This window comes from Copadichromis virginalis, linkage group LG3 (genome assembly GCF_057382275.1).
Source record: "Copadichromis virginalis isolate Kocher_CV1m ecotype Utaka linkage group LG3, C_Virginalis_male_GT1.1, whole genome shotgun sequence".
In the NCBI taxonomy this organism is placed as follows: Eukaryota; Metazoa; Chordata; class Actinopteri; order Cichliformes; family Cichlidae; genus Copadichromis; species Copadichromis virginalis.
This window is the reverse complement of record NC_140620.1, coordinates 1,537,871-1,565,732: the sequence shown is the minus strand read 5'-3', so window position 1 is coordinate 1,565,732 and position 27,862 is coordinate 1,537,871. Positions and strand designations below refer to the sequence as shown.

At 43.7% G+C, this 27,862-nt stretch overlaps 1 protein-coding gene across 5 annotated transcripts; it reads left to right on the top strand.

Moving 5' to 3' along the window:
- Positions 1 to 92: 92 nt before the first annotated feature.
- Positions 93 to 27,527, top strand: LOC146712237 (protein NLRC3-like). 5 transcript variants are annotated; one of them, XM_085451925.1, is made up of 12 exons: positions 107 to 157; positions 466 to 634; positions 1,791 to 1,906; positions 1,991 to 2,110; positions 2,209 to 2,328; positions 13,823 to 13,901; positions 14,579 to 14,804; positions 15,003 to 16,809; positions 17,756 to 17,929; positions 20,827 to 20,997; positions 25,087 to 25,133; positions 25,291 to 27,527. In XM_085451925.1, the coding sequence occupies exons 3-12, from the start codon at positions 1,818 to 1,820 to the stop codon at positions 25,818 to 25,820; spliced, it is 3,363 nt and encodes a 1,120-aa protein (XP_085308051.1). In that variant the 5' UTR covers positions 107 to 157; positions 466 to 634; positions 1,791 to 1,817; the 3' UTR covers positions 25,821 to 27,527. The 5 variants fall into 5 exon arrangements, with proteins under 5 accessions (XP_085308053.1, XP_085308050.1, XP_085308055.1 ...); XM_085451927.1 differs by lacking the exon at positions 466 to 634 and having other exon boundaries at positions 93 to 144; XM_085451924.1 differs by lacking the exon at positions 466 to 634 and having other exon boundaries at positions 93 to 157.
- Positions 27,528 to 27,862: the final 335 nt, after the last annotated feature.

Sequence of the window (27,862 nt, the reverse complement as noted above, 5' to 3'; positions counted from 1 at the left end):
TCTGGGAGTTTCTGAGGTGCACCTGAACGCAGCACACAGTGTTTCGATGCTCGTGAGTGTCCTCAAACGCCTCTCTGGGTGTTTCCGTCCTGCTCAAAGTTTACTTTCACTTTCCTGAGCTTCGTGGAGTGGAGCTTGTTGTTGGTGCGAAGAAACTGTAAGTTTGCTTTGTTTCCTCCTTTAACAGTTTGTGTTTAGGAACTTTACTGTTTGTTCAGCTCACGTTTGATTTCGTCACACAACAAACTGTGTTTTTATTTCCGGTCTCTCCATTAAAGTCAGTGTGTAATGTTTTTCAACGAGGTTGAATGTGTCCGCCATTTTCTCTAAGTGTGTGTGATCAGATAAAACACGCTGAATGTTGCCTGAGCTCGACCGGAGAGCTCCGGGACTTTTTATTCGCAGGGACAGCAGCAGACGGAGAGCGGACATCATAAACGAATGTTTTGTTTACATGTGTGTTAGGTATAGATTCAACTTGTTCTTCAAAAAAGAAGAAAGTGGAGACATCAACTGTTGGCTCCGCTCCAACCCTCCTGAGCTGAGCTTCAGGTTTAAACCCGCCTCCTTCCAGGAAGCAGCTCACCTGTGTGTCCGTGTTTAGTGTCCGGGTGTGGCGTGGAGCCTGTAGTTGGTGTGCGTTTGAAGAAACTCTAAGTTTGCTTTGTTTCCTTCTTTAGCAGTTTGTCTTTAGCGTTATAACAGGACGTGGGACATTTCTATTTACATAACATAAATCAGATCAGTGAATTAGGGTGCAAATCAAATAAACTACTGATGTATGTTAGTCTTTATATGGCTCTGTTAAATAGCATGTTGTTATTGTTGATACTTCACAAAGGTCAGCTGTGCTGCATGGGGTTACTAGTTTTGTTTGTTTGAACTTTTATGAAGTATCCTTGGCTAAAGCACCCAACATCATAAAAAAAGCTTGTTTCCCTCCTCATGAGTATGATGTCACATAGAGGAGGGAGCTGCTTGTGTTCTTTTTTCTTGGGTTTAACCCCAATAAGCAGCTCCCTCCACATTATAAGTCCTTCTGTATCTAATGTCTGCATATGATTCCTCATCTTCAAGCATGAGTATTTAAACTCTGACAGTTTTGCTTTGCTGTATCAAAATCCCAGGACCAAAAACATGTGAGGCTCAGCTTTGAGGTCCAAAGGGAGATCACATCTATATGAAGGCTAACATCATATTTGATTTAAGTTAACTGAAATAACTGTTAAAAGTTTGCTCACACACCATCAACATCCAACACACAAAAACTCAAAAGACGCTAAAGCGTGTTCTTCATGTCAGAGAGCTGCTCAACATGTTTTCATGTTAGTGTCTCTAGGACTTGATAAAAAAAGCCCTGATTGAATTCACTACCCAGGTTAAGTGGAATGAGTGGAATATTTCCCAAACAGAGAAATCCAATAACAAAAGATAAGATCAGTTTCTTTTTTCTATCGTCTCTTTTCTTATGCTAGATTTATTTCTCTGAATCTCCACAGCATCAGGTGGAGGAGATGATCATAGATTCTGTTTATAGAACCAAACTCAGTGGAAAGGCCAGACTTTAAGGATAATTTAAAACACTTTCAGACATCAGTATATGTAGCCACTAAAGCTGGTAGGTCTGAATTTCCCACGAGAAAGTTCTTTCATATAAAAGGAAAAAGGAGGAGGTGAGCACTCAGGGCACAGAGACACCCCCCCCCCCCCCCCCCCCCCCCCCCAGCACACATGATGGAAAGCAGGGTTTCAGTTGATGTGCACATGAATGATTTGTGTTTCCTCTGCAGGTAGAAAGTGTGTGTGAGCTGAGCAGCATGGATCAGTGTGAGGACAGAGAGGAGGGAGCCCCTCCCTCTAAAAGCACTCTGTGTGGGGAACATGAGAGCCAGACCAAAGCTCAGAGGTAAGATGACCATCTCTAACTGTCCATGACTCTTCTCCATGTCACAGCTCAGCACTCACATCACTGCTCCATCATTATTCACAGGAATAAACGAGGAACTAAATGCAAACATGAACCTGGACCCAGCTCTGTCTCCTTAAAGAGTGACCGGTCTAAAGCTGACATTATTGATTTTAAAGTCCAGCCTGTGTCTGCTGCAGAGAGGTGAGCTGTTAGTAACATGAACTCTTTGATTTAACTGCTTGATGTTGTTGGACATAAACTGTAGTGCAAACACTTCACTGCTCCATCATTATTCACAGGAACCAACGGGGAACTAAATGCAAACATGAACCTGGACCCAGCTCTGTCTCCTTAAAGAGTGACCGGTCTAAAGCTGACATTATTGATTTTAAAGTCCAGCCTCTGTCTGCTGCAGTGAGGTGAGCTGTGAACTCTTTGATTTAACTGCTTGATGTTGTTGGATATAAACTGCAGTGCAAACACGTCATTCCCTCAATCCCCTTTAAACTGTCTCTTAAAAACAAGCCTTTGGGTTCTAAACAACTGAAAATCGCCTTAAGCAAACCAGAAGTAAAACATATTAAAAAAAAAATTTGGTCTTCTCCAAAGTGGTTAATGTAGTTGTTTGGGATCCGGCTGAGGAACCTTCACATTACAAATTTTAATACTGCATGAATTACTGGAAATAAAATGCCACAACAGAATGAAATATTTGCTTTGTGAAGAAACACCAGTGAAATAAAATCATTAATTTTAAATCAGGCACGTGTCCTCCTGCAGAGAGGTAATGTGTGTGTAAATGTTGCTGTGACTCAGTGTTTGTGAATAAATCTCCATCATGTTTAATGTCAGCTCAGCTCTTTTTCACACACATTTCTATGTTCATATGTGAAGCGGTGTGTGTTGGACTGTTTCAAAAAACACAGCAATCAGAATGTACAGAATGGATGTTCTAGGAGGTGTTTCTGTTGCACACACACCCATCATGGTCAAGTGCATCGAGTGGTTCATTATGAGGCATATTAAGGCCCTGCTACCACCATCTTGGACTCATTGCAGTTTGCCTATTGCCCAAACTGGTCAACAGACGAGGCCATTGCCACCACCCTACATTTTGCTCTCAGCCACTTGGACAATAAGGACACATGTGTGAATGCTGTTCATAAACTTCAGTTCAGCATTCAACACAGTCGTTCCTCAGCACCTGATTGGAAAACTGAGCCTGCTGGGTCTGAACACCTACCGTAACTGGATCCTAGACTTTCTGATGGAGAGGCCTCAGACAGTCCAGATCGGTAACAGCATTTCCAACACCACCACACTGAGCAATGGAGCCCCTAAGGGCTCAGCTCAGCCCACTGCCGTTCACTCAGCTGACTCACAACTGTGCAGCAATGCACGGTTCAAACTACATCATCAAGTTTTCCGATGACACGACTGTGGTGGGTCTCGTCAGCATATAGAGAGGAGGTGCAATAGTTAACGGACTTGGCAAATAATTTACAGCCAAAGTATTCACTCACTGTGTCTCTACTGTTTCATTAGCTTAGCTTAGCTCGTAGCCGACTCGTTAGCACCATGGCTTCTTCACCTGTCCCTCCTGCACTTTCTTGCTCATTGTGTCAGATGTTTAGTTACTCCTCGGCCTCCTTTAGCAGTAATGATACTTTTAACAAATGTAGCATATTTGCAGCTCTGGAGGCCAGGATTACTGAATTGGAGACTTGGTTCCCCCCCGATACACCCGTAGCTAGCCAGGCCCCTGTAGCAGGCCCCTGTGCAGCCGAAGATGGCGTAGGCCCCGCTAGCTGTTCCCCGGCAGGTCCCAAGCAGCTGGGGAAAGAGGGCGGCTGGGTCACGGTGAGGAGGAAGCATAGTCCTAAACAGAAGCCCCAGGTACACCACCAACCCGTTCATGTGTCTAACTGTTTTTCCCCACTCGGCGACACACCCGCCGGGGCTCAAACTCTGGTAATTGGTGATTCTGTTCTCAGACATGTGAAGCTAGAGACACCGGCAACCATAGTCAATTGTCTTCCAGGGGCCAGAGCAGGCGACATTGAAGGAAATTTAAAACTGCTGGCAAACTGTAAATGTAAATTCAGTAAAATCATAATTCACGTCGGCAGTAATGACAGTAATCGGAGGTCACTAAAATCAATATTGAATCGTGTGTAACTATGTCGGACTCTGTAGTTTTCTTTGGTCCCCTCCAAAATCAGACCAGGAGTGACGTGTTTAGCCACATTTTCTTCTTAAACTGCTGGCTGTCTGAGTTGTGTCCAAAAAACGATGTGGGCTTCTTAGATAATTGGGAGACTTTCTGGAGGAAACCTGGTCTTTTTAAGAGAGATGTCATTCATCCCATCCTTTGGATGGAGCAGCTCTCGTTTCTAGAAATATGGACAAATTTATTAACCCCCCCCCCCCCAAAATATGACTATCCAGAGTTGGGAACAGGGAAACAGCCAGAAGCTTGATGTCTGTAGTGCACAGCTTCTCCCTCACAATGACTGTAGAGCACCAGCTGCTGTTTACATGCAGACATGCCGCCGCCATGTTGCTTATGGTGCGTTCATGGTCTCCGTCCAGATGAAGAGGTAGTGAAAAGCCATCAATATGCAGCGTGCTGTCGTCATCACTCATGCAAGTGGTTGACGCAGGCTTGCAGCTCGTCCAGCTTGTTGCAGAGAGAACACACATTAGGTTAATGGACAGGAGTGCTCGTTGTTTGTGTGTCTCCCTCTTGAGTCTGGCTCTCACCCCTTCTTCTTTAATCCCCTCCTGGTTACCTTGTTTTTGTGAGTTTTTTGATTTCCGTGTCCAAGAGTATTTCCTCGCGAAAATAGTCTGTAGGAGCAGAGCGGAAAAGCCGGAGCCTGGGCTGCAGCTGCAGCTGAATGAGGGACTCTCTGGTGTAGGTGAGCCTTGGGGTCATGTCGAAGTGTCAGAAACAAGTCCACAAAAATGAGAAAAAGGAAAGAATACGAAATGTACAGAGTAGACGGCGAAAAACAACAATGGAAAGAGCATTAAAGTTAGAAAAGAATGCAAAACTGCTCAGCTGACCGGCCATTCGACCACACGAACAGTGACCTGGAACTGGAAACCTCAAATCACAGGCCGAGGGGGCGGTGTGGCAGCAATTTTTCACACCAGCCTATGTATAAACCTTACACAGAGTTTCTGTCTGATTTCTCAGACCTTTTATCTGATTTAGTGCTCAGCTCAGATAAAGTAATTATTGTGGGTGATTTTAACATCCATGTAGATGCTAAAAATGACAGCCTCAACATGGCATTTAATTTTTTCATTAGACTCAATTGAAGTATCTCAAAATGTAAAAGAACCCACCCACCACTTTAATCACACTCTAGATCTTGTTTTAACATATGGCATAGAAACTGAACATGTAACAGTGTTTCCTGAAAACCCTCTCCTGTCTGATCATTTCCTGATAACATTTACATTTACAATAATTGATTACACAGCGGTGGAGAGTAGACTTTATCAAAGTAGATGTCTTTCTGAAAGCACTGTAACTAAGTTTAAGAATATAATCCACCCACTGTTATCATCTTCAATGCCCTGTACCAACACAGAGCAGAGCAGCTACCCGAACGCTACCCCAACAGAGGTCGATTATCTTGTTAATAACTTTGCCTCCTCTCTATGTTTAACACTGGATACTGTAGCTCCTGTGAAAACTAAGGTCTCTAATCAGAAGTACCTGACTCCGTGGTATAATTCTCAAACACGTACCCTAAAGCAGATGACTCGTAAGCTGGAGAGGAAATGGCGTGTCACAAATCTAGAGGATCATCATTTAGCCTGGAGAAATAGTTTGCTGCTTTATAAGAAAGCCCTCCGCAAAGCCAGAACATCTTACTATTCATCACTGATTGAAGAAAATAAGAACAACCCCAGGTTTCTCTTCAGCTCTGTAGCCAGGCTGACAAAAAGTCAGAGCTCTTTTGAGCCAACCATCCCTTTAACGTTAACTAGTAATGACTTCATGAACTTCTTCACAAATAAAATTTTTATCATTAGAGAAAAAATTACCAATAATCATCCCACAGATGTAATATTATCTACAGCTACTCTTAGTACCATTGATGTTAAGTTAGACTCTTTTTCTCCAATTGATCTTTCTGAGTTAACTTCAATAATTACTTCCTCCAAACCATCAACGTGTCTTTTAGACCCCATTCCTACAAAACTGCTCAAAGAAGTCCTGCCATTAATTAATGCTTCAATCTTTTTTTGTAAGTATGTTTATTGAGATGTTTTGATATAAGGAAAAAAGAAAGACACAAAAAAAACAAAAAACAGACAACATAACAACAAGGGCTAAAACACACAAATAAGACAAAATATTACACTGCAACGACAAAAATACTACTTCAACATCAGTTGAAGTAGTATTACTAGTAAAATTACTATTGTAAATTATTCAAAATTACTTCAACTGGCAATAAACAGAAATAAAACACTAAGGTGGTAGGCCGAGTTATTGGTGATCGATCAAACAGGACTTTGCTTTAATACATGGTCTAAAAATGGCTGCCACACATCAAAGAAATTACTAAGTTTGTCTGCTAATGTGTACCTAATTCTCTCCATGTGCAGTAGAGCAGTCAGTTCTGTCAGCCACATTTTGAATTGAGGTACAATATCCGACTTCCAGAGAGTCAAGATATTTTTCTTAGCAATTACCATTCCGAACAAAACTGCAGTTTGTGCAGCAGGGCTGAGGTGTAAAAGGGAAGAGGAAGTTCCAAACAATGCAATTATTGGGTCCGGCTCTAATGTGCAATTATAAATACCAGAAAAATATTTTAAAATGTCCAACCAATAGTTAAGCAATTTGGGACAAGTCCAAAATAAATGAGTGAGAGAGCCTTCTCCAAGTTTACAACGATCATATATCACAAATCCTGTGCAGTTTAGTTTTTGAATAATGAAGTCTGTGAAGCACTTTGAATTGAATTAACTGATGCCTTACATTTATAGAGCAAGAATGGATCCTACACAGACTCCTCTCCCACACCTCATCTCCTATTTGCAAACCAAGCTCCTCCTCCCATGCCATCTTCAAAAAGTCAGATTCAAAATTTAAATACTCAGAAAAAGCTTTCACAAAACCAGAAACCAACTTTTTAGAATCCGGGGAACTCAGAAGGAGTGTAAAAATTGACCCCTCTTCCGGAAGAGATGGAAAATTAAGAATACTCTGACGAACATAGTTTCTTATCTGTAAATAATGAAAGAAATGTGATGCGGGGAGAGAGAACTTGTTCTGCAACTGAGTAAATGATGCAAACTGCCTGTCAATATATAAATCTTTGACAGTAATAATACCTTTCTGTGTCCAGACCTCAAAAGAGGCGTCTAAACATGAGGGTGGAAATGCATGATTACAATATATTGGAGTATGGATCGAAGTATCTGGTAGAGCACAACCTTTTTTGTTCTGACTAAAGATTTTAACGCAGTTCGAAACTATAAAATTATTGACCTTGGTTCGTGGATTAGAGGATGAAAAAAGAAGAGCAGGGAGGGAACTATTCTCAACCCCACCACTCTCTATGACCACCCAAGGTGCGGTATCGGCAGACATGACCTTTTTGTACCCTTCCTGCCAGTAAACAAGAGTTCTAGCATTTGCAGCCCAATAATAAAACTGAAACAGTGGCAGAGCAAATCCACCCTTAAGTTTAGACTTACAGTACATAGATGAACTTTTGATATCCTGTGAGTTTTAAAGCCCCAAACAAATGGTAATACTACTGAGTCGATCACTTTAAAAAATTGCTTATTCAAAAAAATAGGTAAATTTAAAAATAAATATAGAAATTTAGGAAGGGAAACCATTTTAATTACGTTATTGCGACCTACCATGGGAATAGGTAGAGCCCTCCATTTCTCAATGTCCTTTTTCAATTTTTCAACTTGTTCAAGATAATTCAACTTAAACATCGATTTAGGAACCTTAGGCAAAATAACACCCAAGTATTTCAATCTGTCTGTAATTTTAAAAGGCAAAACTTTCAAAATTGCAGTTAAAGCCACAAACTCACTCTTCTGCCAATTAATTGTATAACCTGAGATTTCCCCAAATGACCTCACCACATCTAAAAGTACAGGAACAGATTGCTCAGGATTTGACAAGAACAAAACAACATCATCCGCATATAAAGAAATGTAGTGCTTGATATTCCCCAATCGGACAGGGTCAATAGAGGGCTCATTCCTAATGGCTACTGCAAGAGGTTCAATAGAAATTGCGAAGAGCAAAGGGCTCAAAGGGCAGCCTTGTCGTGTCCCGTGGTGTAAAAAAAGAAAAGGCGCTGATCTATCTTGGTTAATAAGAATGGAAGAAGAGGGATGTCTATATATCATATCAACCCATGATATAAACTGTTCGCCTAAACCAAACTTCTCCAGTACCGAAGCATATAGGCCCACTCGACCTGGTCAAACGCCTTTTCAGCATCTAAGCTCAGTACTGCGATCTTGGAAGCTCCCTAGTGCCTATGATACATAGTGTTCATCAACATTCGAACATTAAAGAAGAAAAACCTCTGGGGGACAAACCCAGTTTGATCCGGATGGATAATTGATCCAACATGTCCATTTAATGTTTGCCAAAATTTTAGTGAAAATTTTCATATCCAAATTCAACAAAGCAATAGGTCGATAAGAGGGACATTCTGTTTCATCCTTTCCTTCTTTCAATAACAAAGAAATATTAGCTTCATATAGCGTACGGGGAAATCTTTGAGTATGGAAAGAATGCTTAAACATTCTCAATAAAAGCGGGGCCACCTTTTCAGAGTATTTTTTATACAGTTCAATGCCAAACCCATCTGGGCCTCGGGACTTTCCATTGGGGAATTACTTAATAGCTTTCGAAACTTCTTCAATAGTAATATCTGAGTTTAAAGCCTCTCGTGCAACGTCATTCATTTTCGGGAGATCCAGCTTCCCTAACCAATCAGTAATATTGCCCCATGATTTCGACATATAGAGCTCTTCATAATATTCTCTAAATCGCTCATTAATAGCTTTAGGGCTAATTAAAATTTCGCCTGATCTTGATTAAATTTTGTGTATAGCCCTACTGGCCTGTAGGCCTCTTAGCTGCCGAGAAAGAAGCTTATGGGGCTTATCTCCAAACTGAAAATGCTTCTGTCTGATCCTAAATAGCTGATCTGTTACTTGACTAGATAAAATTGTGTTATACTCAAACTTCCTTTTAATTATGTCTTGGAAAAAAAGAGGGACAAGAGGAGGCCTTGTGGTCCTGTTCTGTGTTAATTCAGCTTCTATTTCGAACAGGCGTTTCCAGCGTTCTTTTTTTTTAACGAAGATTCAAAAGAAATAATTTCTCCTCGCATTACCACTTTAAATGTTCCCCATAAAATCGAATCAGAAACGTTTATCATTAGCTTCCAAGAAATCTGATATTTTAGTTGTCATAAATTGGCAAAAGGATGTCTCACACAGGAGTGACGGGTGAAAACGCCAGTAACCCTGTTGTTTCAGAATCAGAATCAGAATCAGAATACTTTATTGATCCCTGGGGGAAATTATTTTTTGTTACAGTGCTCCATTTTAAACCAACATTAAGACAAGACAGACAATACGCTAACTAAGAATAGTACAATATATACATATATATACATACATACATACATAAGTCACTTATAAATAAATATTTGGAAAAGAAACATGTGTAGTTGTAGCAGCAAACAGTGTGTTAAGTGGATGCGTTGTACAGGGAGATGGCCACAGGCAGGAATGATTTCCTGTGTCGTTCAGTGGTGCTTTTCGGTAATCTCAGTCTCTCACTGAACGAGCTCCTGTGACTGACCAACATGTCATGGAGTGGGTGGGAGGTGTTATCCAACATTGTCTTTATCTTGGACAGCATCCGCCTCTCCGACACCACCTTGAGGGAGTCCAGCTCCATCCCCACAACATTGCTGGCCTTACGGATCAGTTTATTAAGTCTGTTGGCATCTGCGACCCTCAGCCTGCTCCCCCAGCATGCAACAGCATAGAGGATCGCACTGGCCACCACAGACTCATAGAAAATCCTCAGCATTTTCTGGCAGATGTTGAAGGACCTCAGTCGCCTCAAAAAATAGAGACGACTCTGGCCCTTCCTGTAAAGTGCTGTGGTGTTTTTAGCCCAGTCCAGTTTATTGTCAATGTGTACTCCAAGGTATTTATAGTCCTCCACAATGTCAACACTGACCCCCTGGATTGAAACAGGGGTCAAGTGTTTCCTGGTCTTCCTGAAGTCCACGATCAGTTCCTTGGTCTTTGCCACGTTGAGCTGCAGATGATTCTGCTCACACCACGTGACAAAGGAGTCGACCACAGCCCGGTACTCTGTCTCATCATCCCTGCTGATGCATCCAACCACCGCAGAGTCATCAGAAAACTTCTGAAGATGGCAGGTCTCTGTGCAGTGGCTGAAGTCTGTGGTGTAGAGGGTGAAGAGGAAGGGGGAGAGGACAGTCCCCTGTGGTGCCCCTGTGTTGCTGATCACCTTGTCAGACACACACTGTGGGAGACGTACATATTGTGGTCTTCCTGTCAGGTAATCAACAATCCAGGACACCAGAGAAGCATCCACCTGCATCGCTGCTAACTTATCACCCAGGAGGGTCGGCCTGATGGTGTTGAAAGCACTGGAAAAGTCAAAAAACATGACCCTCACAGTGCTCGCCGGCTGGTCCAGATGGGTGTAGACACGATTGAGCAGGTAGATGATGGCGTCCTCTGTTCCGAGACGAGGCTGATAAGCGAACTGAAGGGGATCCAGATGTGGTCTTACTATGGGTCGCAGCTGGTCCAGGATGAGCCTTTCCAGGGTCTTCATGATGTGGGAGGTCAGTGCCACGGGCCTGTAATCCTGGGGGCCACTGGGACGAGGCGTCTTTGGTACAGGGACGAGGCATGATGTCTTCCACATCACCGGGACCCTCTGCAGACTCAGACTCAGCATAAACAGTTTATGAAAGACTCCACACAGCTGGGGGGCACAGGCCTTGAGGACAAGGGGACTCACTCCGTCTGGTCCAGCAGACTTGCCTGAGTGAAGTCTCCTCATTTGCATCTCAACCTGGTATTGAGTGAAGGTGATGGGTGGGGGAGGGGTGTCAGGAATCTCACAGGAGGCAACATGTGAAGAGAGAGGCTGGCACAGTGGTGTGGCTCTGGATTCCAGGCTGACTGCAGGTGAGGTTGTGGGGGTGGGAGCAGACACTGTGGTGTCGAATCTATTGAAAAACAGATTCAACTCATTGGCTCTATTCTCACCTCCCTCAGCTCCCCTGCTGTTGGTTGGCCTGAATCCAGTGATGGTCTTCATGCCCCTCCACACCTCTCTCATGCTGTTCTGCTGGAGTTTCCACTCCAGCTTCCTCCTGTAATTGTCCTTAGCCTCTCTGATCTTGTCCTTTAGTAACACCTGGATCTTCCTCACCTCCTCTTTGTTGCCCCCTCTGAAAGCCCTCTTCTTGTTGTTGAGGAGGGCTTTGATGTCCTTAGTCACCCACGGCTTGTTATTTGGGTAACAATGAACAGTCTGAGCTGGAACAATGGAGTCGGTGCAGAAAGTTATGTAGTCTGTGATACACTCAGTAAGCCCATTGATGTCCTCGGTGTGAGGCTCACAGAGTGTTTCCCAGTCGGTCACCTCGAAACAGCCCTGTAGTTCTGCTATTGCCTCCTCTGACCACCTCCTAACAGTCCTGGTGGTCACAGGTTCCCTCCTCACAATTGGCACATAGCGGGGGGTGAGGTGAATCAGGTTATGATCTGACCTACCAAGTGGGGGGAGGGAGGAGGAGCTGTATGCATCCTTGACGTTAGCATACAGTAAGTCTAAAGTTTTCTCTCCCCTGGTGGGACAGTCCACATATTGTTTGAATGTTGGTAGTGTATTGTCCAGTGATACATGGTTGAAGTCACCCGAGATCACAATAAAGGCACTCGGGTGCTGAGTCTGTAGCCGAGCTATGGCAGAGTGGATAGTGTCACATGCAGCTGTGGGGTTAGCAGAGGGGGGAACATAAACAGCCTCCAAGATGACGTGAGAGAATTCCCTGGGTAAATAATACGGCCTGAGTCCAACAGCACACAGTTCAGTGTCCGGGCAACAAATCCTTTCTTTGATTGTTATGTTGGCAGGGTTACACCACCGGTTGTTAACTAAAACAGCAAGCCCACCTCCTTTACGCTTACCGCTAGCGATGCTGTCCCTGTCCGCCCGAACAGTGTGGAAGCCTTCCACGGAAGCATTCTCATCGGGAATGACCTGGTGCAGCCATGATTCGGTGAAACACATCAGGCTACACTCTCGGTATTCCCTCTGACTCCGTACCAGTGCTGAGAGCTCGTCGATTTTACTTGCCAACGATCGCACATTTCCCATCACGATAGACGGCAGACACGGTTTAAACCTCCTCCTCGCTTCGAGCCTCCGCTGTCTCACCGTCACCTTTTTTCTTCTCTTCTGTCCTTGACCTCTGCATCCCCGATGTGTTTTCCTCCAAATTTCAGCTGGTACTTCTGCGGGCACTTCTGCGGGCCTGGCCAGCGAGCCGGCCGGCATCAGGGCGATCAGCTGATCTCTGGAGTAAACAGTCCGTGCGTGTAGGAGATGTGCCGCGGTCCCGTTCCATGATAAAAGTAACAGTTCCACGGCCACCAGAAGAACAAAAACTCTCTCAATCCACATGATTGAGTAAGAGATAGAAAACGGAGGAAAATACAAGTCAGAAAAAAAAAGAATACGTAAGAAAAAAGAGCTAAACTAAGAGAAAAGCAGGAGCGACTGTAACAGGCTGCACGCTGGTTGGCGCATGCGCACTTTCGTACCACAGAAGTCCAGGACTAAAGAGGTTGGAGAGTGATCCCAGATCAATATGTTATGATAAGTTGAGCATACAACTTTAGACATAAATTTAGAATCAAGCAAAAAATAATCTATTCTGGAGTACGATTTGTGCACTTATGAAAAATAAGAGTAATCTCTAATCTCTTAATGCTTCAATCTTAAATATGATCAACCTATCTCTAATAATCGGCTATGTACCACAGGCCTTCAAGCTGGCTGTAGTTAAACCTTTACTCAAAAAGCATCTCTAGACCCAGCAGTCTTAGCTAATTATAGGCCAATCTCCAACCTTCCTTTCATGTCAAAAATCCTTGAAAGAGTAGTTGTCAAACAGCTAACAGATCATCTGCAGAGGAATGGCTTATTTGAAGAGTTTCAGTCAGGTTTCAGAGCTCAGCACAGCACAGAAACAGCTTTAGTGAAGGTTACAAATGATCTTCTTATGGCCTCTCACAATTATACATGCTTCCCTTAGCCTGAAACGCTCGCCTGATATTGACACTTAAGTATGGGTCTGTTGATTGATTTAACTGACTGGCTTCAAGTTCCACACCACATGGCCGCTGGACCTGCTAACCGGTCCTTCCTCGCTAGACTGCTATTACAATCACTGTCTTGCAAGCTCCATGACCTGGATGACTGAGAAACTACACAGAGAGTTATGTAGTTTCCAAGGAGTCAGGTATGGATGGCTAACTCTGTGCCTTAATCCTGGCAGGTTAGAAAACACTAATGACACATGTCATCTGTGTCATTACAGTTAAGATAATTAGACCATTGGAAATATTACAAAAGATTTACCAGTCTTTATTCTTGTAAGAGCTCCAGGTATTTAGTGGTGTAAGCTGGTTTTTTTCCTTTTCCATTTCTCTTCTTTTTTTCTTTTTCTTGTTTTTGCCAGCAGCATTAAGATGGTGTTTTCTGAGAGCCAAAACTCAGCATTTTCAAATATTGATCTTTCTCCTGTGTTGAACTAATTCTTCATGATTCCTCCACAGAGTGGGCCAGCAGAGCTCAGAGGTTCCCAGAAGTCAGTCTACCCAGCAGCATCAAACACAGCTGGACTCCATATTTATGGTCTGTACATGTTCAACATCTATTCTATTCAGTCGTTTCTCAAAAAGAACGGCTATTTATACTTCAAACATATTGCAAGTATTAGTTTTTCGTAGTATTAATTGCAAGATAAGACAAGTTAGAAGCACAACTAAACACTGTTTCAAATAAACAATGAGCTTTAGCAGCTGGGCTGGTCAAAAAGATGTGTTTGTAATTTTATCTATACCCATGACCACCTTGACACATATTGCTACAGACAGGTCCTTTAATTTTTGGCTGTCATGGTAGTGTCTAATAAACTATGAAAGCTGGATAAATGATTGGAAAACTTTAGAAAAAGTTATTTATCATATTATTATAGCATTTATTCCACTCTAAACAATGCAAAGTTGAGTTATCTGATCTCAGAATTTGATTTATTTTTTTGCTTCTTTTTTTAAACATTCCAATTTAACAACCTCCCTTGAACATACTGACTACAATTACCATGATGTAGCAATATTCACTCTGTTTCCAGAATCAAAATATGCTGTGGACTGCAACAGAAATATGATTATGACAACACCTTCATATCTCCTGGCTATTTCTGTCTGTTGTTCCTGGTCTCCCTCTGGTCATTGTTCCTCTCTTCTTCCACTGCACCACCAGTTGAGGTTGTAATGTAACATATTAATTGACACAATACTCTATTCCAGCTACTGCAGGACAACATCATCACTTTTGTGAAGAATGAACTGAAGAAGATTCAAAAAGTTGTCAGTCCAGATTATCTGAAATACTTGGAAGGTCAGAGAACGGTTGAAGAGAAAGTGGGTGAGGACGAGGAGCAGAGGAATAGCAGCAGAGAGGCATTTGTGAAGATCACATTGGACTTTTTAAGGAGAATGAAGCAGGATGAACTAGCTGACCTTCTGCACAAGAGTAAGAGGATTTCTATAAAGATTTAAGCTGCTGGTTGAACAGGTTGTTTACTAATGTCTAACCCTAAAGTGATAGTCAAACATAAATATAAAAATTCTGGACTGATATTTGTTGTCTATTCTGCTGTACAATGATGCGAATGTTGTTGTGATTTGGCGCTATATAAATAAAATTGAATTGAATTATTCTTTCTTTTAGGAACTTCTAATAGAGACGTCTATTGGAGTGAGTGTAAACTTAAATCTACACTGAAGAAGAAGTTCCAGTGTGTATTTGAGGGGATCGCTAAAGCAGGAAACCCAACCCTATTGAATCACATCTACACAGAGCTCTACATCACAGAGGGAGGGACTGCAGAGGTCAATGATGAACATGAGGTCAGACAGATTGAAATGGCCTTCAGGAAACCAGACAGAGCAGAGACAAAAATCAGACAAGAAGACATCTTTAAAGGCTCACCTGGAAGAGACGAACCAATCAGAACAGTGCTGACAAAGGGAGTGGCTGGCATTGGGAAAACAGTCTTAACACAGAAATACAGCCTGGACTGGGCTGAAGACACAGCCAACCAGGACATCCAGTTCATATTTCCATTCACTTTCAGAGAGCTGAATGTGCTGAAAGAGGAAAAGTTCAGCTTGGTGGGACTTGTTCATCACTTCTTTACTGAAACCAAAGAAGCAGAAATCTGCAGCTTTGAAGACTTCCAGGTTGTGTTCATCTTTGATGGTCTGGATGAGTGTCGACTTCCTCTGGACTTCCACAAAACTACAATCCTAACTGACCCTAGAAAGTCCACCTCAGTGGATGTGCTGCTGATAAACCTCATCAGGGGCAAGCTGCTTCCCTCCGCTCGCGTCTGGATAACCACAAGACCTGCAGCAGCCAATCAGATCCCTCCAGAGTGTGTTGGTATGGTGACAGAAATCAGAGGGTTTGCTGACCCACAGAAAGAGGAGTACTTCAGGAAGAGATTCAGAGATAAGAAGGAGGCAAGCAGGATCATCTCCCACATTAAGACATCACGAAGCCTCCACATCATGTGCCACATCCCAGTCTTCTGCTGGATCACTGCTACAGTTCTGGAGGATGTGCTGGAAACCAGAGAGGGAGGACAGCTGCCCAAGACCGTGACTGAGATGTACATCCACTTCCTCGTGGTTCAGGCCAAAGTGAAGAAGATCAAATATGATGGAGGAGCTGAGACAGATCCACACTGGAGTCCAGAGAGCAGGAAGATGATTGAGTCTCTGGGAAAACTGGCTTTTGATCAGCTGCAGAAAGGAAACCTGATCTTCTATGAATCAGACCTGACAGAGTGTGTCATTGATATCAGAGCGGCCTCAGTGTACTCCGGGGTATTCACACAGATCTTTAAAGAGGAGAGTGGACTGTACCAGAAAAGACTGTTCTCCTTCATCCATCTGAGTGTGCAGGAGTTTCTGGCTGCTCTTCATGTCCATCTGACCTTCATCAACTCTGGAGTCAATCTGCTGGAAGAACAGCAAACAACCTCCCAGACACGTGAAACAAGAGAATCTGCAGAGACACACTTCTACCAGAGTTCTGTGGACAAGGCCTTACGGAGTCCAAGTGGACACCTGGACTTGCTCGTCCGCTTCCTCCTTGGTCTTTCACTGCAGACCAATCAGACTCTCCTACAAGGTTTGCTGACAAAGACAGGAAATAGTTCACAGAACAATCAGGAAACTGTCCAGTACATTAAGAAGAAGATCAATGACAGTCTGTCTGTAGAGCAAAGTATCAGTCTGTTCCACTGTCTGAATGAACTGAATGATCGTTCTCTAGTGGAGGAGATCCAACAGTCCCTGAGTTCAGGAAGTCTCTCCACAGACAAACTGTCTCCTGCTCAGTGGTCAGCTCTGGTCTTCATCTTACTGTCATCAGAAAAAGATCTGGATGTGTTTGACCTGAAGAAATACTCTGCTTCAGAGGAGGCTTTTCTGAGGCTGCTGCCAGTGGTCAACATCGCCAACAAAGCTCTGTAAGTAAATATGTACTCATTTTAAAGACTTTTGTAACAAAATGATACAGGGAGTGCAGAATTATTAGGCAAGTTGTATTTTTGAGGAATAATTTTATTATTGAACAACAACCATGTTCTCAATGAACCCAAAAAACTCATTAATATCAAAGCTGAATGTTTTTGGAAGTAGTTTTTAGTTTTTTAGTTTTAGCTATTTTAGGGGGATATCTGTGTGTGCAGGTGACTATTACTGTGCATAATTATTAGGCAACTTAACAAAAACAAATATATACCCATTTCAATTATTTATTTTTACCAGTGAAACCAATATAACATCTCCACATTCACAAATATACATTTCTGACATTCAGTCTCTGAGTATTGCACACCTTGTGCTTTTGGGCACTCCAGTGATGTTGCAGCTCTGAAATATGGCCAAACTGGTGGCAAGTGGCATCTTGGCAGCTGCACGCTTGACTTTTCTCAGTTCATGGGCAGTTATTTTGCGCCTTGGTTTTTCCACACGCTTCTTGCGACCCTGTTGACTATTTTGAATGAAACGCTTGATTGTTCGATGATCACGCTTCAGAAGCTTTGCGATTTTGAGACTGCTGCATCCCTCTGCAAGATATCTCACTATTTTTGACTTTTCTGAGCCTGTCAAGTCCTTCTTTTGACCCATTTTGCCAAAGGAAAGGACGTTGCCTAATAATTATGCACACCTGATATAGGGTGTTGATGTCATTAGACCACACCCCTTCTCATTACAGAGATGCACATCACCTAATATGCTTAATTGGTAGTAGGCTTTCGAGCCTATACAGCTTGGAGTAAGACAACATGCATGAAGAGGATGATGTGGACAAAATACTCATTTGCCTAATGATTCTGCACTCCCTGTATGAAGTGTATTTCTCTTGTCTACATGAAACAATAAAACTATTTTCAATAATAATTGTTTCAGACTAAGTGGCTGCAACCTCTCAGAGAGAAGCTGTGCGGCTCTGTCCTCAATTCTGACCTCCCCGTCCTCTAGTCTGATGGAGCTGGACCTGAGTAACAATGATCTGCGAGATTTGGGAGCGAAACTTCTGTCTGCAGGACTGGAGAGTCCATATTGTACACTGGAAACTCTCAGGTTAGAACTCAGACAGTCAAGCAGTCATTTACCCTTCAGAAATCAAAAGTGTAACTGGCTATTTTTCACTAACTGTAATGTGACCTTTCTATTCTTTTACATTAAAAGAAAATGTCTCGTTTGTTGGCATTCTATTTAACACAACCTCACGTTTAAATTGGCAGTTTCTTTGTTTTTTTCATTTTGACGTACTGCCTTAACACAACCTAAAATCTCACAAAAAACACTTAAAAACAATGTTTTTTATTTTTATTTTTTAGCATTAAATCACCAACATGTTTAAGAAATCATTTAAAACTTTAGCCGCTAATATTAACTAGAGCAAAAATGTACTGCTATTGAGTATAGTTTACCTTTCTTTCACTAGAGGAAGCCAAACGCACCATGACTGTAGTTTGCCATTCATACCACTAGATGGACTGTAGTTTCATATTCATTTCAATAGGACCAAAATTTGTGCAGAAATTTCATATATAAAAAGTATAAAGGGTTATAACCATCAAAAGTCATAGAACACCATTTGTGATCAAGCCAGACGAAACTATATAACATATTTTAATATCCCTCCGACAGAAGACAGAGACGATATGTTATCTGGTTACCGGGTGTTTTTTATTTTTTTATTTATAAGAACAGTAACACAGGCTACCGTGGACCGTAGCCAATGCCAAAACTACAAGGGAAAAAATGTGTTCCCCTGAATCAAAACAAAAGTTTTTACAGAACCCCCGATAGAACCATGCCCAGAAAGCGACGCAACGTGTGCCGAGTTTGTGACACTGGAAAGTCCACAACGGCCTGAACTTTTTCAGTCACGGGCCATACCTGCCCTTGTCCCACTTGCTTGCCCAAATAGGTAATAGTAGCCTTCCCGAACTCACATTTAGAAAGGTTGAGCGTGAGGGAGGCATCGTTGAACCGCCCAAACACCTCAGAAAGTGTTGCGAGATGTTCAGGCCACAAGGTAAAATAGACAACCACGTCGTCCAAGTATGCCTCGCACTTAGACACTCCACACAGCACCTGCCGCATAAGGCGTTGAAACGTTGCGGGCACATTACGTAACCCGAAAGGCATCACTGTATATTGGAGGAAGTGATCGGGCGTTACAAACGCAGAGATCTCCAAAGCCCTAGGTGTTAATAGAACCTGCCAGTACCCCTTTAATAGGTCCAGCTTTGTAACATACTGAGCAGAACCAACACGATCGAGGCAATCTTCCATCCGCGGGAGCGTAAACGAGTCTGGTTTGGTAACCGCATTCACTTTCTGGAAATATTGTCCGCTATCGCTACCAGAATACAAGGCGAGCTCCACGCGTCATGACTGGAAATAGCAAGGCCATGCTCAATGAGATATTCAACTTCCTACTGCATCAAGCTCCGCTTTGTGGTGTTTACACGATAAGCGTGCTGTTTTATCGGCCTGTCAGTTTCCACCGTGATGTCGTGACACAGGACAGATGTTTGCCTACGGTAGTCAGAAAACAAAGGTTGATGAGCTTTCACTAACGCAAGGACATCCCTATGAGCAGGGGGTGGCAAATGAGAGCAGGAGGACTCCAAAGTGGCCAACATCTCGCAATTCCAATCTCCGAGCCCCCAGTATACAGCCACTTTTTTCCATCAAACCATCGTCTTGTGGGTGGTACTCTGTGGTGCCCAGAGCAAATTACATCACCGGTGGCGAGCTCTTTGGACACATAACATTTGAGCATATTAACATGACACACTTGCAACTTTTGCTTCCGATCAGGCGTTTTAATGACATAGTATCACTTATTTTCCGATCCACCTCATAAGGACCAGAAAATTGAGCTCGAATGCTAGACACAGTCACTGGAAGCAAAACCAGCACCTTCTCCCCCGGGGCAAAATTCTGAACCACGGATTTCTTGTCAAAACGTGCTTTCATAATGCCCTGGGCTCGCCTCAAGTGGTCACGGGCCAACTGCACGAGAGAGACATTCCTTAAAAGCACACACATAATCCAACACATTATCCTCCACCCGATGCGATTCGGACAATAATTTCTCTTTAAGTAATTGCAACGGCCTGCGTACCGTGTGTCCAAAAACAAGATCAGCTGGGCTGACACGGAGGAATTCCTGCTTGGCTTCTCGAACGGTAAACAACAATAAGAGAAGTTAACTCAGAGGAGCGATTGCTTACGTAGCCCCCAAAAACATAACTAAACAACAATCACTTACCTCCCTGACTAACTAAACATGAGAAAACTGTACCCAACTGAAAAGGCGATCCACTCGAACTTCCTCATGACTTGCAGAGCAACACAGGGCATGTCGCAGCCCCAGCTGGTTGGGGTAAAACCGAGGATGGATGATTGCCGTCCTCAACCGCGCCGTCTTATACTCCTGGTGTACCATCTTCGGGATCCACCACTCCTGGAGGCGCACCTGCACACTCACATTTACATGTCATAATCCCAGCCCACGACGGCAGCCGTAACAGCAGTGTGTGTGACATTCCATCATTGTCCAACTGTTCTGACACACACACCAAACAAACAAACAAAAAATGTCTAAATTGCACACTACCTACTAACTGTGTAAATTCTCTGTTATGACTGGTTTTCCTTGGTCTATAAAAAAAAAATATTACAATATTACATATCAGAATTTGATGAAATTGTCTATTTCTTCTTAAACAAATAAAACAAGAAATCTCACAAAGTTTTCTTCAGGTGTTTGAGGGTGCATGGAATTTATCCAACAAGTCTACATGTATCTTGTGGACTTGGCATTTGACTATCATTCATTTGTTTGTGACAAATAAAATTTGAATTTGAATGGGTATTTTATCCATAAAAATAATTGAAAATAAGCCTTTAGTGAAGTTTTAACAAATGTATTGTTTTTTTTGTGTGTGTTTATATAGTCTATCAGGCTGTCTGATCACAGAGGAAGGCTGTACTTCTCTGGCTTCAGCTTTGAGCTCCAACCCCTCCCATCTGAGAGAGCTGGACCTGAGCTACAATCATCCAGGAGACTCAGTCCAGAGTTTGTTGGCTGGACTGAAGGATCCACATTGGAGACTAGACACTCTCAGGTATGGAGAGAATGTCTGATAGAGGAGGAAAAGTTGAAAACATCTGCTGTGTCCTACATTCAGTTCCTGATTGTTTCATGCAGATGTCACAAATGAAGGGAAGTGCTTGCTCATTACAGACAATCTAAGGAGCTTGAAAAGAGCAACTGGGCTTTTTCTTGCAGACATTTCATATGAGAAGCTTCTTCAGTTCTAAAATAAAATTTTGGAGAGACTTAGGTATTTAATTTAATTTAAAATTTGGTTATCCCTAAAAAGGGTCGTTGACCCATTATTAATTATGTGCCTCATCACATGAGCCAAGGTAAGAAATAGATAGAAATGTTCAGCTGAGTCTTTCCCCCAGAACACCTTACCCAGGAAGCGCCCAGGATGCATCCTTGTCAGATGCCTAAACCACTTCAGCTGGCTCCTTTCAATGTGGAGGAGAAGCAGCTCTACTCTGAGCCCCTCCCAGATGGCTGAACTTCCCTACCCTCTCCTATCTCTAAGGGAGAGACCAGCCACTGTTCAGAGGAAGCTCATTTCCACTGCTTGTATCTGTGATCTTGTTCTTTTGGTCACTACCCACAGCATGTGACCATAGGTGAGGGTAGGGACGTAGATCAGACAGGTAAATTGAGAGCTTCACTTTTGCGCTCATCTCTCTCTTCACCACGACGGACTGGTGCAGCGGCTGCAGCATCAATCCGTCTGTCGATCTCCAGCTCCCTTCTCCCATTACTCACAAACAAGACCCCGAGATACTTAAACTCCTCCATTTGGGGTAGGAACTCGTCCCCGACCCAGAGTGGGCACTCCATCCTTTTCTGGCTGAGAACCGTGGCCTCGGATTTCGAGGTGCTGATCCTCATTCCCACTGCTTCACACACGGCTGTGAACCGTTCCAGAGTGAGCTGGAGGCCATCAACCGATGAAGCCAACAGAACCACATCATCCACAAAAAGCAGAGATGAGATTCTTAGACCACCTACGTGAAAGACCTCCGCCACTTGGCTGCGCCTAGAAATCCTGTTCATAAAAATTAAGAACAGAATTGGTGACAAAGGGCAGCTCTGGTGGAGCTTATCCCCCACAGGGAACAAGTCCGAATTATTGCCGGCAATGTGAACCGAGCTCTTAATGGTTGTATAGGGATCAAATAGCCCGTAGCAATGGGCCAGACACCCCATACTCCCATAGCACCTCCCACAGGACACCCCGAGGGACATGGTCGAATGCCTTCTCCAAGTCCACAAAACACATGTAGACTGGTTGGGCAAACTCCCATGCCCCCTCAAGTATCCTTGAGAGGATAAAGAGCTGGTCCAGTGTTCCGCAACCAGGACGAAAACCGCATTGTTCCTCCTGTATCCGAGGTTCGACTAGCGGACGAACTCTCCTTTCCAGCACCCTTGTATAGACTTTCCCAGGGAGGCTGAGGAGTGTGATTCCCAATGTAGTTGGAACACACCCTCCAGTCCCCCTTTTTAAAAATGGGGACCACCACCCTGGTCTGCCAGTTCAGGGGTACTGCCCCTGATCTCCACGCAACATTGTAGAGGCGTGTCAACCAGGACAGCCCTACAACATCCCGAGCCTTCATGAACTCGGGGAGGACATCATCCACACCAAGGGCTCTGCCACCAAGGAGTTGTTTAACTGCCTCAGTGACTTCGCCCCCGTAAATTGGCGGGTCATCCCCCTCATCCCCAGACTCTGCTCCCTCCTTGGAAGACGTGTCAGTGCCTGGGGCTCGCTCAGGCCACTTCGGAGGTGGGGTGCCCCCGGCCTCTCGGCCTGGGGCTCGGTCACTCAGGCGCAGCTGGCTGCCGGCGGAGCTCACGGGCGCGTCACTGCAACTCCCCCTGGCTTCTGCTCCGCGGCTGCTGAGTGAGCCCTCATCTGGGACTCTCCTCAGCTCTTTCCGGGACAGTGGCGCGGCTGCCCCTCTGTTGGTCTTCCTTGGTCTCTTGTGTTCTGGGGGCCTCTGGATGTCTGGAGTTTTGATCTCCTCCACACCTGCTTCACGCCCTGGAGGACGGGGCTATGGCCCCCCCACACCCTCTAGCAGATTATTACATGAAGGAACCTTTTAAAAAAACAAGCGCGTCCATGCTCACAGGTGTACACACGGGTGATCACACCCACAAACTACACCCTTTTTGGCTCCTACCTCAAAGCACACTGTGTTCTGTTGATCTTATGTGCTGCACAATAATGTTTAACATTTAGTATTTACTGTCATATTCCCATATATCATTGTGATGTTGTTTATTCTATTACTCTTGTTCTCTTCTGCTTGCTTTCTTTTTTCTTTCTCAGCAGGTGATCCAGGTGATTGATATATGCATTTTTTTTCTCTGCCCATTCTGTTGGTTTTTGGTTTTTGCCCTTCTCCCCCGTCCCTCTTCTCAGCTGTTTCTCTTTCCCTCTTTCTTTCTCCCCTTCTTTCCCCCAGTCAAGTCTGTCCCGTATTCAGTAAGTGAAAATAAAATAAACAATAAAAAAAAAAAAAAAAAAAAAAGGAAGACGTGTCAGTGGGATTAAGGAGGTCGTCCAAGTATTCCTTCCACCGTCCGACTATTTTCTCAGTCGAAGTCAGCAGCGCTCCACCAACACTATCCACAATACTGGTAGACGCCTGACAGTTTACCAGAATCTCTTTGAGGCAGTCCAAAAGTCTTTTTCCATGGCCTCTCCGAACTCCTCCCACACCCAAATTTTTGCTTCAGCCACTGCCTCAGCCACAATCCACTTTGACTGTCTGTACCTGTCAGCTGCCTCCAAAGTCCCACAGGCTAACCAAGCCTGACAGGATTCCTTCTTCAGCCTTGTGGCTCCCTTCACCTCTTGTGTCCACCATTTGGTTTGGGGAATACCACCACGACAGGCACCAACCACCTTGCGGCTGCAACTCAATGCTGCAGCTTTGGCAATGGAGATGCTGAACATGGTCCATTAGGACTCAATGTCCCCAGTCTCCCTCTGGATGCTGTTGAAGCTCTGCCGGAGGTGTGTGTTGAAGATTTCACGGACTGGGGCCTCTGGGAGGCGTTCCCAGCACACCCTCACTACATGTTTAGGCGCACTGGGTCTGTCCAGCGTCCTCCCCAGCTCAGCCCCTCTCTTTACCTGAGTGTCCAGAACATATGGTCGCAGGTCTGGTGATACGATTACAAAATCAATCATCGACCTGTGGCCTAGAGGGTCCTGGTGCCACATGCACTTATGGACACTTTTATGTTCGAACAAGGAGTTTGCTATGGCCAAATTGTGATTTGCACAGAAGTCCAATAAGAAAACACCACTTGGGTTTAGATCAGGGAGGCCGTTCCTCCCAATCACGCCCCTCCAGGTCTCGCTGTCATTACTCACGTGAGCATTGAAGTCTCCCAGTAGGAAAACAGAGTCTTCAGGTGGAGCACCCCACCCAGGGACTCCAAGAAGGCTGGGTACTCTGAACTGCAACTCGGCGCATAAGTGCAGATGACAATCAGGACTTGTTCCCTGAACCTAAGGCGCAGAGAACAAACCCTCTCATCCACCGGGAAGAACCCCAATGTACAGGCAGCAAGCCGAGGGGATAGTAGCATACACACCCCAGCCCGCCAGACTGAGACAGAGTCCACCCCCTCTCCAGGAGACTGGTTCCAGAGCCCAAGCCATGCGTAGAGGTGAACCCGACTATATCTAGCCGGTACCTCTCAACCTCATGCACTAACTCAGGCTCATTCCCCACGAGAGAGGTGACATTCCATGTCCCAATTGCCAGTCTTGGTAGCCGGGAATCGGTCCGCCAGGGCATCTGCTCCTGGCTGTCTCCCGGCACACAATGCACCCGACCCCTACGGCACCTCATGCGGGTGGTGGGCCTGCAGGAGGATGGGCCCATGTCCCCTCTTCTGGCTGTGGGCCTCAGTAACCCTATCCGGGGCAGGATAAACTGTTGTCTCAATGTTTTCCTCATAAGTGTATTTGTGAAAATGTTGCACTGTTCCTTTATCAGTGTCTAACAGTATGTATATGAGAGCCATGTAATGTCCAGTTGTGTATGCTGAAAGAGACTGTGCTGGTCTGACACCCCCCCCCCCCCCCCCCTCCTTTCAGGGTGGAGCCTGCTGGAGTCCAGTGGTTGAGACCAGGTCTGAGGAAATGTAAGTGGGTTTTTAATGTGATTCATGAAAACAAAGCAGCACACATTCAACCATCTTCAAACTGTCACATCACTCATTTACATCTCTGATGTCAGGAGTCAATCAATGAACAGATGATCAATAACTGCAGCTGGATTGTGTTTGTTCTCTCCATCAGATTCCTGTCAACTCACAGTCGACGCAAACACAGTACACACAAAACTCCAACTGTCTGACAACAACAGGAAGGTGGCACATGTGGAGGAGGTTCAGTCATTTCCTGATCATCCAGACAGATTTGATTACTGGCCTCAGCTGCTGTGTAAAAATGGTCTGACTGGTCGCTGTTACTGGGAGGTCGAGTGGAAAGGAGGGGTTTATATGTCAGTGAGTTACAGAAGAATCAGAAGGAAAGGAGACAGTAAAGATTGTTGGTTTGGTTACAATGATCAGTCCTGGAGCCTGATCTGCTACGATGATGGTCCTCATTCTGTCTGGCACAATAGCAGAGGAACATCCATCTCCTCCTCCATCTCTGTCTCTAACAGAGTAGCGGTGTATGTGGACGTTCCTGCCGGCACTCTGTCCTTCTACAGAGTCTCCTCTGACAATCTGATTCATATTCACACCTTCAGCACCACATTCACTGAAACTCTTTATCCTGGGTTTAGATTCAGGTATCTTGGTTCCTCAGTGTCCCTGTGCTGAGCTGAGTTTAAAGTAGGGCTGCTCAATTAATCGAATTTTAATCTCAATTACGATCTGGGCTTTCAACGATCATTAAAAATGACCGAGCCGATTATTAGCCCCTCCCTTGTGCTTTACTCTCGCGCTGCTCCGTGTGGCAAATCGAGCGCACCTCCCTGCATTTCGAACACGCGTCACAACAATTAAGAGCAGCGGTCTCCAACCTTTTTTGCGTCACGGACCGGTTTATGCCCGACGATATTGTCATAGACCGGCCTTTAAGGTGTCGCGGATAAATACAACAAAATAAAACTAGTACCGGTACCGAAAAAAAGAAAATTTATTCCTAACACACGTGAAAAGACCAAGGAAAACCGAGTAAATGATAAAAATGATAACAAAATAACGCTGAAAACCGATAAAAACCCTGAAAACTATACATTTCACACCTGAGCCTCAACTCTCGCGGCCCGGTACCAAACGATTCACGTCCGAGGCCCGGGGGTTGGGGACCGCTAATTAAGCGGACCCGAGGGAAGCTCGGAAAGCTAAGCCGAAGTTATTTGGAGAGGAGAGTGACTGCCATTGGTTGAAAAGAGAGGTAAAAAAAACTTCAGTGGTGTGGAAACATTATGGGTTTGAGGGGTCAGACGTGGATCAAGTAGACATAGTGTGTAAACTTTGCTACAGTGTCGTAGCTGCACCACAGAGCAACACTGCAAAGTTCACTAAACACAGATGTTTACATTTTTCATTTATTTTTATTTTGCAAACATTTGCACTGTTATCAGTATTTGCACTATTTTATATTATTTTTTGACAATCTTTAAAGTCATTATTCAACACGTTGTTATTGTTAAATAAATATCGTCAAATAATCGAGATCTCAATGTCAGTGAAAATAATCGTGATTATCATTTTTGCCATAATCGAGCAGCCCTAGTTTAAAGAGTGTCCTCCTGTTAGAGAAACACTCTGACTGTTGAACAGATAGTTCAGTCTGTACATGTCTCTCTTTCACTCAGAAACACGTTTTCAGATTCATGGATTCAATCAGTTGATGTTTGAAACTGTTCTAAATGATTCCTTGTAAACTTCTTCCTCTTCAGTCCTTTAAAGATGGAAGCTCCCATTATTACAGGATCCACATGTTGTTTTTCTGTCTTTTTACACTCAAAGTTTCAGAGTGAATATCAATATGTTGTTTTTCTCTGAAGCTCAGTTCACAACCAGCTCCTCTGCATTTTCAACAAGTCTGAGCTCATTAAAATGAATCCAAATGTTTGATTTCTCTTTCTTAATGGGATGTTTCCAAACTCTCCACATCTTTTACTCATTGTTGGAAGCTCATCATTTCAAAATGTTTCAGCCATATAAGCTGAAAATATTGGCTCAATTGTTTTGAATGCAGTTCAAGCAGAATATGATTATATTGTACTGAGGGATCATAATGCATGCGGCTTATTTGAAACTAGTCTTGTGTTTTTCCCATTTTGAACAAGACCAAGAACATGGTGCAGGATGTTGGTAACAGCTTCGTTATCAAACTCTTAGAAACATGTAAATATCTGTGTTTAGCACTGCGTATGTTGTGTATCACTTTAGTTTGTATGAAACATGAAAAATATCACAAAGGGTCCTGGTGAAGAATATGCTGGAATTTGGTGACAGAGATGCTCTGTATCTCATTGTACAACTGTATAGTGACAATAAAGGCATTCTATTCTATTCATTCTATTCTTTGACGTCAAACTTTTAGAAGCCGTTTCATTGTTTATCATGCAGCTCTAGTTTGATAAAACGCTGCATCAAAAACACAGGAAATAATGTCACATGTTTATTTCCACAAAGCAGAATGAGTCTATTGCTGACAATAAGTGATGTACAAACAGAGTGAGCATTTCTGAGCCCCCCAAAATAAACTGAGTAGTTCACTAAATGAAAAATGGACTGTGAGCTCAGTTCCTTCATCATTAGTATGTATTATATATGTCTATGTATTTTATTACTATAATATATATCAGGTACCACTGCTGCTAGTTTCAATCATTGTGCAAATGTGC